Raw genomic sequence first — 12,500 nt, 5'->3', positions numbered from 1 at the left:
TTCGGGGGCACAATTAATTCATAGTTGGTTGTGCTATATTAATCAAATATCAAGCCCTCTAATTGTGTTGCCATTATCGCTCAGAACATCGCATTGGACTTATTAAGCCATTGTCACGAAATATTATTATGAATGTTTTCTATAGTTTATTTTGTACGCTAGTCCTAATGTTATTCTTAGTTCGTAATGTCCCGATGTGATGATCATATCGCATTCGTCCTTTTGTGGGTGAGTTCTCTGTAATAGATAAAGGGACATAGGGACCTGGTATTGCGTAGAACCGTTTTAGTTGCTTTAGTTTGAGGTGGGAAATAATATGTCACAGGTCGTGGATTCTCCCGTGAGTCATTTCCGAAAATTTACTCATCACTCTTTGATTGTTAGTTTGTTGGGCTGGTCAATTTGTTGGACGTTAGCAACCCTTTAAGGCCATTGACTAGGACGGAGGTTCTGCAGACCACCGACTCACTCTTTGGCATTGTCACTTTGTGACAGCCATATCGGCATATCCATAGAGCAGATGAAAATATGCGACATTGCGATAATTTTTTCCTGTTTTCAGAAACCGAAGACCCTTAATTAATTTGTCCAATGTGAATTTATATTTTGGTGTGATAAGTCGTAAGGCTGTAGGTTTATATTTTCAATGGACACCCTAAGTTACTCATTAAAAATACTGTCAATTTGTATTGTCTATTACATGCTAATTCAGGCATATATCATATTTTGTACGAATATCAGATCTGTAAATATAATATGTACCTGGGTCACGCCTTATCTTCATCAGTATAATCCTCACTTTTTCTTCCAGATCCATCTCTAGAATTTGTATGCCTTGGTTTTAATGGAGTAAAAATAACATCTAAAACAAGTTGTGAAAGTGGAAGTAATCGTTGCTCTATAGGAAGCGCTATGGCTTACACCGCTCTCTCTCTAGGAAATGTGACAAATGACGGTAAGCACTTTAAACCATATAAACTAATAAATCGCACGTTTCATCGATTGATGAAGACCGTATTCAATACGTATTTAACAACCGTAAGTCTATCATTATTAAGACTATTTGTTTATGAAGGGAATCAGTTTACTGACAAGACAGTTATAATATTTTGAAATCCTACTGAAACATTTGATGTTGAAGACAAATCTGTGTTTTGAAAAGACAATCACAAATGTAACAAGTTGAAAAGGATTTTAATCTGTCTATGCCATGTACATGAGTGTATGCGTGCATGGGAGAGAGAGAGAGAGAGAGAGAGAGAGAGAGAGAGAGAGAGAGAGAGAAGAGAGAGAGAGAGGGGGGGGGAAGAGAGAGATCAGGGAAAAGATAGAGAGAGAAGAGAGAAAGAGAAGAGTGGGATGGAGAGAGAGAGAGGAAGAGAGTGAGTGAGTGAGAGAGAGAGAGAGAGAGAAAGAGAGAGAGAGAGAGAGAGAGTAAATGTCTGTTGAATTCATTCTGAATGCTGTAGTTCCGTCATGCATATTATGATCAACAATACAATGTTATAACAAATGTAACTATTCTTGGACAATAAAGAACTATTGTTATTATCATCATTATTATTACTATTATTATTATTATTATTATTATTATTATATTATTATTATTATTATTATATTATATTATTATTATTTATTATATTATTATTATTTTATTATTATTATTATTATTATTATTATTATTATTATATATAATTATTATATTATTATTATTATTATTATTATTATTATTTTATTATTATTATTATTATTATTATTATTATATTATATTATTATTATTATTATTATTATTTTATTATTATTATTTTATTTATATTATTATTATTTATTATTATTATTATTATTATTATATTATCATCATCATCATTATTTACTGGCATCATGTATTTTCTATTTTTATACCACCCCTCTCCAAAAACACACCTTATTTGATTAAATTGCAGTTAAAAAAGAAATAATATTTGGACCAAGTATCGTCAATGTTCCCCCTTCCGCGACTAGGATAGTTTATGAATGCACCATTTGGGGACTCAATGGGAATACGAAGACTGCCGGAGGAATGGCGATTGTCACCAGCGATGCTACAAGTATGCTTTTACTCACCTCTCTCATTGGTATAAGCATAATGTAGTATTTCACACAATATCAGGTTTAAATCTAAAAAATCATGAAACATAAAAATGGATTAATTTTTTTCAGCTCTTCTTAAACTTAAAGTTAAAGAAACGAGAGTGAAGTCTCCGCTTTTCGTATTCTAAGGACTTTCGCTGGGAAATCGCCCTGGTGTAGCGAAAGTTTTACTTGGATGAGAGGAACGGTTTGAGCATATTTTTTTAAAAAAGAAACCCCCTTCTAACTATAATCGTATGTCGCTTTTAGCTGTATGTTACTTTTAGGTCACAAAGTAATCCCTCCATATCGTACACTTTTTAGAAGGGTTCCTCAAGTCGTACACTGGGGTCGCCTCATGTTTGCTTATTCAGTCCTCAAGACACGATATCTCACATGTTATAACAAAGTAATATCTAATAATAAGTAGAGATAACAGAATTGTCAAGGATCGCTTTATTTCATGACTAATTAAAATGACGTTATGGGTTTACCCTTCGTCAGCAACACGGAGAAAAGATGACCGTATCTTAAGATTTTGTTTAACCACGGTGAATATTTAGCCTTTTTCATTGTTTTATCGTTTGTTTGTTTTTCACAAGTCCCCAAACATTATAATTATATTGATTCATGCAGTGATGGTAGCTACTTATATATTCAGCGATGACTGTTTGTTATGGATGTGTCGCGTTCTCCCTTCATCTACAAATGGTAAATTACCCGTCATCACTTTTTTTCACTTATCCGAGCTAATTCAATTCCCAAACATTATATTGTGCAATGTAGTGGGAGATGTGAGTTTATAAACGTTTCGAGTTTGTCCTTCGTCTTAAGTGATAATTTATCCTTCATCGTGGTTTCTTTTCTATTTTCCGTGCTGTTAAGAGCTCATAATAGTGATCAATATTGCGTTGTGGTATGACTTTTCAGAGAGACGAATGTTATGAACGTTTCGGGTTGTCCCTTCATCTACCATGATATATTACCTTTCATTGATTGTTTCCCTAATCCGAGCTATCAAGACCCCATATATGATATTGAGCTATACAGTGATGACGGTGGCGTCACTATTCAAGAGACGAATGTTATGAGTGTTTCGGGTATGCCCTTCATCTACTTTTCAACTGTTTCAAGCTATTAAGACCCCATGCATAATATTGAGCAAAACAGAGATGACACTATTCACGAGGCGAATGTTATGACTGTTTCGTGAATGGCCTACAGAAATCTATCAAAATAAATAATCAACTTTTTACCTTTTTTCATTTTCCCCGAGCAATCAAGGCCTTATATTATATGATATTGAGCAATATAGTGGTGGCGGTCAAGAAACAAATGTTTCGGACATTTTGGGTTTTCCCCTTATCAACCACAATAAATTGTCCTTCGTCACTTTTATCGATTTTCTGAGATATCAATAATCTATACCGTATATTCAACACTGAAATGATTCACGTGATGGTAATTATAAATTTTTTACTGAGCGTGTGCTGTTGCGAACGGTTCTGGTAACTCCTTCATCTAAAGTGATAATCCATCCTTTGTCATTCTTTATTAATTGTTTCCTTCACATTTCTTTGCTGTTAAGATCCAATACTTCATATTGAGTTCGTAATACCGTGACTGAGATGATGGTTACTGTCAGGTAACAACGGTTCACCTTTTGTTCAATTAAGTTTTTTATTTTAGTAATACAAACGTGAGACCGGAGTTCTTCTCACTCCAGTGATATTTCTCTAGGCTTAGAGAAAACTTTACTTTTGATATTAGATTATTATTCCTTTAAAAGCCTTCTCTTCGAATTTATTTCAAATTAGTGAATACTTTTATTTCAACCTTTTGTTTTTATCACGTAACCATTTATATATATATATATATATATATATATATATATATATATATATATATATATATATATATTATAATGGCCATAAAAGACAAGAATGGAAATATCTTGAAAACAATTGATCGAATCAAAGATAAGGTCAAACTTTTCAAAGTAATCTTCGCTCAAACTTACCCACACAATCATCTAAAATTCAAAAATGTGCGATTTACAATTCCGACCAAATGACATTTTATGAATTCTTTCAAAGTTAAATTATATGGTTAGATAGCTGCGGTTTTTTTTTCGCAAAATATATAAAATATTAGCTTTGGTCAAAACCTATTTCCTTTTCTTAAACTTTTCTTAGAGGACCCAAAGATCTCCCCTCCACACACACATACAACCCTTGAAAGGAGTAAGATTTTATTTCAACGGCCCTTAATTGTGTTCTGGTCATGGGGCAGATATAAAATGTACATCTATATATCAAGTTCACCCCAAAATAATACAATTTGAGACGATTGGTAACATTTTTACTTCCAATCTTACATGTATATCTTCCACCTCACTGTATCCAGTTCCAATCCCACCCGATTGTCCAGCAGGAGAAGACCACTTCGGTTCGCATTGGCCACGATCTCAAAGAGGAATTTTTGTCTTCGATGAATGTCCAGCTAAAAATGGTGGTGGGTCGAACATCATTACCATCGTCATTACAATCATCATCATCATCATCATCATCATCATCATCATCATCATCATCATCATCATCATCATCTTCATCATCATCATCATCATCATCATCATCATCATCATCATCATTGTCGTCGTCGTCGCCATCGTTGTCAACAACGTCATTATTTTTGTTGTTTTATTACCATAATCGGAAGCAGATGTCTTGACGTCAAACCTCCTATCTTCCGGTTCACAACTTATTGAAAGTGTGCAACATGTCCTCCAAGCAATGCATAATAAGTTAATAGATTATTGAATCAAAATACGGAATAACTTTTTTACTATCAGGGTGTTTAGACAGGTTCTTATGATTACGGGACGTAAAAAAGAACGAGGATAGATGAGATGTATTGACGAACAGTATTTATTTAGGCTAGTATTTACGATGCACGCTGAAAACAGAAGATTAGTTGCACAATGTATTATCCAACGAAAGAGTGAAAATGGAGAGGCTTCGTATAGGAACGATACGGACAGTGGACGTTTCGGGTACAACCCTTCGTCAGCACAGCAATACACAAATTAACGTAGAAAACAAATAAAATAAAATAATATGCAAAATAACTTGTCAATTGTGGTTTGCAAACCCTTTTCACTCTTTCGTCAGTATTTTCACGATCACAGGCTTCAGGCAGCCCCGACCGTTTTCTACTTTTAATGTATTATCCGGTCCTATAGAGGACTATTTTAAGACTTTCAAGAAAGACTGGAATCAATATTTGATATCACCCTATTGTTCCCTATCATCAAAACTGATACGGAAAGCCTGACCTGTCTTGGTGTTGTTGTAGACAGTGTTATATTGAGATTTTAAAAAAACAAATGACTGCTTTCACGTTACGATTATAGTTATCTCGAATGCATGTCAACAAACCGAAATTGTGAGCGTTCTCGATTCTCAAAACGATTTTCAGCCCATCACCTCAGAGCCGTATAGGTCTTGCTCTTCTTTTATGAGATTATGTTTTTCGTGCAGCAATATCATAATGTTCCGGTCGGGATTCAATTTATTTATAAGTCACCAAACGTGGCGGTTAAAGTGTGTAAAGTCGACACTTTCTATAATTGAGCTAATTGAGCTTTAAATAGCGCAATATCCACTAAATGTGCTCAAAGCGCTTTACAAGGGGTCCCTGGTCAACAGAAAAATTTAACACGTAGGACGGGACATGACGCGCCTGTTAGGCGATATTACAATGTTTCGGACAAAGACAACGCTGTTTACGGCCAGGTACTCATTTTACACCTGAGTACGGTGAGAGAATGTGAGTAAAGAGCCTTTTCCAAGGACTCAACTATGCGCCGAGCGCGAGGCTCGAACCCAGGACCTTCCGATCCGAAAGCGAGTGTCATACCACAAGACCACATAGCCGCACGGTCTCCTGTCACCGTTACTTTCTTCCATCTGCCAGAAACTAAAGTAGTCTATCGGCTACGTCTTAGGCATTCACCCATTGCTGTTCGGAAGAGTCGGGGAAAGCTTTCCCAGCAATGGGTGAATAATTTCCGTTTGTCCCATGGAATGAAGCAATGCGCACTCTTAACCAGTAGCCCATTATATCTGGTTATGTTCTTGGACTTGGATGGAATAAAAGGGCAGCCTGCACATAGGAATAAAATTCTTCCCAGTAACATTTCTGAAATTGCTTCTGCTGAGTGGGATAGAATGCGTCCTCGGAATTGTCACCCCAGCTGTGACAAGTACCGACCTTTGCTTGTGAAGTCCCGAAAGACTCCCCGCATAATCTGCAGCGGTTCTCCGTTCGCTCTTTTTGTCACTTGAGTGAGTTTGGGAGAATACTCCTTATGGCGGTTGCCCTTTAAAGTGCCCTTGGATGTCTAATAGACAGTGGACAGTCCATCCATGTACAGAGTTGTCTACCCGTCTCAGTAGCCCCACGAGTGATGGCGGCTATAAAGCCTCTCGGACTTTATAAATGTTGTAGAAATACATCCCGCCCGTCTCCACGGAAATTCTATTCACCCTATTTTCCTCGCGCTCTCAATGACCCTAACCATATAAATCTCCTTTGAACCTCAGAGTGTCCTCTAATTGGACCACCGTAAAGTATCGGATCTGAAATCGAGAAGATTGCGCGCCTGCACATGGATGAATCTCCTGTAACAGGAGAATGTCGACGCTATGAGCGGCCAATAGCTCTGACAAAGGCTCTTTTTTAAAACAATATTTTGGCTCTCCATATATAAGGACAATATGCGCGTCTAAGTTGTGTTGGGACACTCGCTAAATTTTCTTACGTGCCGGCGACCCTGACGACACAAACGCGGCAGTATTTGACTTGGCGACTGGGCGCTTGATTCATTCGAATTTCTCGACTCCATCATGATACAGTGAGGTCTCGGGATGGCATAGGCATTCTGGCACCACTTTGGTCGCCATTTAGTTTGTACATATCTCGGCTCGTCTATAGTAATTATGGTCTCGTGACGGTCCATGGCAGTTAACACATTTGCCCCTCCAATATGGACTTAAGCACCCCCACCGCGACATGGCGGTGATCTGTTTGGGATGATTCTGTCGGCTGTGTACGAGGCTCAAACTGATCCTGTATTTTCAAGGTCTAGTACTACTTACTCAAAGACTGACCTTAACAAAGGTAAATCATAAAAAAACTCGGGCAACGTAAGTTTTGTTATCAAATTTCAAAACTCCTATTCTCCTTGATCTGAACAAAACATCTTAAAAATGAATTTTCTTTAAATTATCACAACAAATTACCAGATAACAGAGGCTTTGTGGTGAGACACTCGCATTCGGATCGGAAGGTCCTGGGTCCAAGTCCCGTTCAGATCCGCGTACAGTTGAGTCCTTGGAGAAGGCTCTTAACTCACATCCTCTCACCGCACCTTATGTGTAAAATGAGCTCCTGACCATTAACTGCTTTGTCTCTGTCGAAGAAAATTTGTAACATCGCCTAAAAGGCATTTTGCCTCGAACTAAGTTATGTGTTGCTGTTGGCTAGGACCATCGTGTAAAGCGATTTGGGCATGTTTAATCGGCATTGCCCTATAAAAATGCTTTAGTTAGTTTAATGAATTGAGCAAATGACCTCCTCTAAAATAAAAGTGATGCCAAAGTAAATAAAAAATCACAGATTCATTCTTATTAAAGATGTCTCCAGTCACCCAGAAATCACAAATTAATAGAAATTGGGTGTCGATTCTTAGCGCCAATCTGTTACATGTTATGTAGGATTGCTTAAAAACTGTAACGCCTCAACAGTCTGGTTTATATTATGTAGGATTGTTTAAGGACAGTAACAGCTCAACAGTCTGGTTCATACTATGTAGGATTGGTTAAGAATTGTAACACCTCAACAGTCTGGTTCATACTATGTAGGATTGTTTAAGGACAGTAACACATCAACAGTCTGGTTCATATTATGTAGGCTTGTTTAAGGACAGTAACACCTCAACAGTCTGGTACATATTATATAGGATTGTTTAAGGACAGTAACACCTCAACAGTCTGGTTCATATTATATAGGATTGTTTAAGGACAGTAACGCCTCAACAGTCTGGTTCATATTATGTAGGATTGTTTAAGGACAGTAACACATCAACAGTCTGGTTCATATTATGCAGGATTGGTTAAGGACAGTAACACATCAACAGTCTGGTTCATATTATGTAGGATTGTTTACGGACAGTAACACATCAACAGTCTGGTTCATATTATGTTGGATTGTTTAAGGACAGTAACACCTCAACAGTCTGGTTCATATTATGTTGGATTGCTTAAAAACAGTAACACCTCAATCTTTTTTTTTTGTGTGTGTGTATTCCTCAAATTAGACAAGAACTATATCTTCAGATTTTGTAACTCTAAAGGAGTTTGGCAGAGGTCAGATTACACAAGATGTCGAAGAAAAGAATTGGAATTTGAATACCAACTGGTAGGGTAAATTTCAAAATGTATGGTCAATTTGTAAAATAATGTGTTTAATTCAGGGACATCTACTATTAGTAGACGATGATTTAATTCCATCCACTTGTTGGATTCATATTACCGCATTAAGTCGCAAAAAGCCCAAAATAAGTTGTGTTTTAAGCAGAAAGTACTAATGAAGGAAGATGGAGGAGATGGTTAGCAGCATACGCTGAAGTGCAGCTATGTGATCTCCTCCGGAACGGTCCTGAGTTCGAGTCCCACTCTGAACATCGTATAGATGACTGATTCTTTTTAAAAAAGCTTACTAATATGTAAAAATTTACTATTCTTCTTCTTCTTCTTCTTCTTCTTCTTCTTCTTCTTCTTCTTCTTCTTCTTCTTCTTCTTCTTCTTCTTCTTCTTCTTCTTCTTCTTCTTCTTCTTCTTCTTCTTCTTCTTCTCCTCATTATTATTATTATTATTATTATTATTATTATTATTATTATTATTATTATTATTATTATTATTATTATTATTATTATTATTATTATTATTATTATATATTATAAAAATACAACAACAAAATAATAATAATAATAATAATAATAATAATAATAATAATAATAATAATAATAATAATAATAATAATAATAACAATGACTTACTGACTTAAGGCCTTTCGCTTCCTAATCATCCGATCGGCTGCCTCTTTAATCATCAGTATTATTTCCTTCCACAGTTCACGATCTTTTGCAGTGATGCTAATAATTCTGTTATTTTGAAGACGTTTTTGGTCTCTATTCAGGACAGTGTGAATTGACGTGTGTGGTCTACTTTGATATTTCTTGTGCTTAAATGGGGTTTTAACAAAAGTATCCATGACTTTATTAGCCGTTACATTTTAATCTCTTCTATGCCGAAAAAAGCCGCCATCTTGCCTCCAGGATTTGAATGGATAAGGGTCTTTCATTGCATTTTTCATACAGTGTTGTATTCCTTATTTTTGTGGGGTATCGTATATTCAGGACTCATTTCAGTTGTTATCTATGGAATCTATCTAATCTTTGCTCTCCGGTTCCAGTCAGTACCCATGTTCCGCAGTCATATATACGGATTTTACAAGGGCTGTGTATAATTTGATTTTAGTAGTTTATTTCTATCTTATCTTTTCTAATCCATGTAATAATTAATTAAGTGTAACCGTCGATAATCTTTTCGTCTTTCTACGTCCTCCTTGTCTCTTATTAATAATCCTACTTTTTTCGTGGTTCCCCATCCATATTTCCTCTTCGACAGTAATATTACATCTGTTTTGTCAGTATTAACGTACAGTTGGTGTTTTTCTAAAGCTTTTGGAGTGTCATTTACACTGACTTGTTTGAGGCCAATAAAGTCCATGTCGTCTGCATATGCAAGTTCAGTGGGGAGTTCGTTTTTAATACGTAATTAGGCCGAAGGTACAGATTTACGCACATCTTTTAAAGCATTTTCTAGGTAAATGATAAATAAAACAGGCCTCAAGCTGTCTCCTTGTGGTGTACCGATGGTGACAAGGAATTATTTATCCTCTGAGGTACCGGTTACTTTGATCGTTATCCAGGTTTCAATTGTAAGGAATCGGATTAATTTAACTTCATCTTCCATAACTATTCCTTTCATAATCATTAACAAGGATTGGCGGTTGATGGCATCAGAGGCGGAAGACATATCTTTTCCAGTTATAACTATTTCTATTTTTTTCTGACAGGGTTTTGGCAGAAAGCCATTTGTGGGTCCAAACTACATCTACAGTACTTCTCTCCGTCCTGAATCCGCTTTGACTATGTGACAAATAATTGTCAACAATCGGTCTAATTCTATTCAGTGGGATCAGGAAGAGCGATTTTTAATTGTATTAAGCAGAATAATTGGTCTCAAATTCTTTGGAGTGCCTTTTGGTTTTCATAGCTTTAGTGTTGACATCAGCTCCCCTTTATTAATATCCAGGTTCTGGTGATGTTCGAACGTCTGATTGAAATAATAATAATAATAATAATAATAATAATAATAATAATAATAATAATAATAATAATATAATAATATAATAATAATAATAATAATAATAATAATAATAATAATAATAATAATAATAATAATAATAATAATAATAATAATAACATAATAATTATAATAAATAATAATAAATAATAATAATAATAATAATAAATAATAATAAAATAATAATAATAATAATAATAATAATTAATAATAATAATAATAATAATAATAATAATAATAATAATAATAATAATAATAATAATAATAATAATAATAATAATAATAATAATAATAATAATAATAATAATAATAATAATAATAATAATAATAATAGTTAAATCATCATATTCCTCAGCTAGAAGGAAATGGATTTGAATTGACGGAAACTGTGATAAAGGCAATATCTGCAAACATTTTGTCAAGTTTGAAATCGTGGAAGCCAGCACATGCCGTTGATCTTCACATTTTCATAGAATTGATGGGTGAGATCTCTAGACGAATCAAAGCTGATAAGTCGTTGATAGTCAACTATTGGATCTTACAGGTAAAATATAGATGTGAACTCGATATGATTTATTTTGAAAATAAATGTGTTTCCTTCTGTTCTTGAATTTATTAAACAATTTTTTCTTCATAATCCATAATTTCAAGGCATTCTCTTGATTATCAGTCAATATCCCTATAAAAAATCCAATTCTTGCACAATATACGATTCTTTCATCTCTTTGTATTAACTCGTTCAATCCAAGATAATTTTGCTACTGTTCAAAATTGGGGGAAAAAATGTATAAAAAATGAGTATGTATGTAAATAGTTTTATTCAACTATCATTAACATGCAAAAAAAAAAAAAAAAAAAAACCCAAAAAAATCTTTAAAACAATAGCTTTGATAATAAGCCTATAATTTGTCTCATAAAAATGTAATAAATAGGCACGGGGTAAAAGTAACCCGGGTAAACTACGGATATAATCGGTGTTAGGGTTGAGTGAGTTAAACGAGTTATCTTTATCGTGCCCAATAACACAACGAGCTTGCGAGTATTCTACCTCTAAGTAAGATTATTAGATATTTTGTAACCAAATTGTATGGTATTAGTACTTCTATTCACCATAATTCGTACCATTCTCCTTTTTATTTGAATGACAACTTGACCAAAAACAAAAAAGGTTGGATTTGTATTCATGAGCACCAAAAGATTATTTTTAATTACCTATCAGCAGCTGCCTTTTACACCTAATTTCACATCAATAAAATATGCCAAAATATTTTGCAATCGTTGAATATTTTTTTACGCAATACGTTCAAAAGCATTATTCAATTATTACGTATTTACTAAGAAACGATAGGGTTTTCCGATGAGAGGGGTGGAATAATAAATGTTCATATTTGGCAGCAAAAGTATATATAATTATTCAAAGCTGTTCTACGGGAAGTTTCTTTTTGGAAGTTGATTTATCGGTTATTCTGGTGTTTAATGGCACTTCATCGGCAAACACCTAACGGCGAACGGTCATGTTTCAAAATTATTCCAAGTTGTTAATTATCATATAAAATATATTAGTAGAATTAAAAACCGCATGATGTAAAATAACTGCTAGTGTAACTTGGAACTTGTAACACTTGAAACTAGCAGAATTGATCGTTGCAATTCCCTAAATTTTGGTCTCCTAAAACAACTTTGACGAAAATTCAAAAACTTCCTTACCCCTGTTTAGAAACAGATACAGTGGTTGCCTGTTGAGAGGAGAGTAAGATGGTCTTTGATGTTCTAATGTATCCATGGCTTAGCACCAAAATACCCAATGCCATGATATCAGAGTTCAGGCCATCTCGGGCTCTCCATTCCTCATAAAACACCACATAAGAAAGAAACATATCTAAAACAAAATCTCCGAAC

The 12,500-nt window shown here is 34.6% G+C and overlaps 1 protein-coding gene across 2 annotated transcripts in view; it reads left to right on the top strand.

Moving 5' to 3' along the window:
* Window positions 1-12,500, top strand: part of LOC144962530 (uncharacterized) — a 20,576-nt gene that overhangs the window by 6,043 nt on the left and 2,033 nt on the right. Inside the window, exons 3-7 of one of the 2 annotated variants that reach the window (XM_078895539.1) lie at window positions 812-955; window positions 1,944-2,087; window positions 4,516-4,623; window positions 8,489-8,589; window positions 10,957-11,145. In XM_078895539.1, coding sequence (XP_078751665.1) covers window positions 812-955; window positions 1,944-2,087; window positions 4,516-4,623; window positions 8,489-8,589; window positions 10,957-11,145 — 686 coding nt within the window. The remainder of the gene's footprint in view (window positions 1-811; window positions 956-1,943; window positions 2,088-4,515; window positions 4,624-8,488; window positions 8,590-10,956; window positions 11,146-12,500) is intronic. The other variant, XM_078895540.1, reaches the window with a different exon arrangement.

This window comes from Berghia stephanieae, chromosome 1, assembly GCF_034508935.2.
Source record: "Berghia stephanieae isolate SIO BIC M18660-M18661 chromosome 1, UCSD_Bste_1.3, whole genome shotgun sequence".
Classification (NCBI taxonomy): Eukaryota; Metazoa; Mollusca; class Gastropoda; order Nudibranchia; family Aeolidiidae; genus Berghia; species Berghia stephanieae.
Note: the sequence above shows the minus strand (reverse complement) of the source record. Positions and strands in the feature narration are given on the sequence as shown.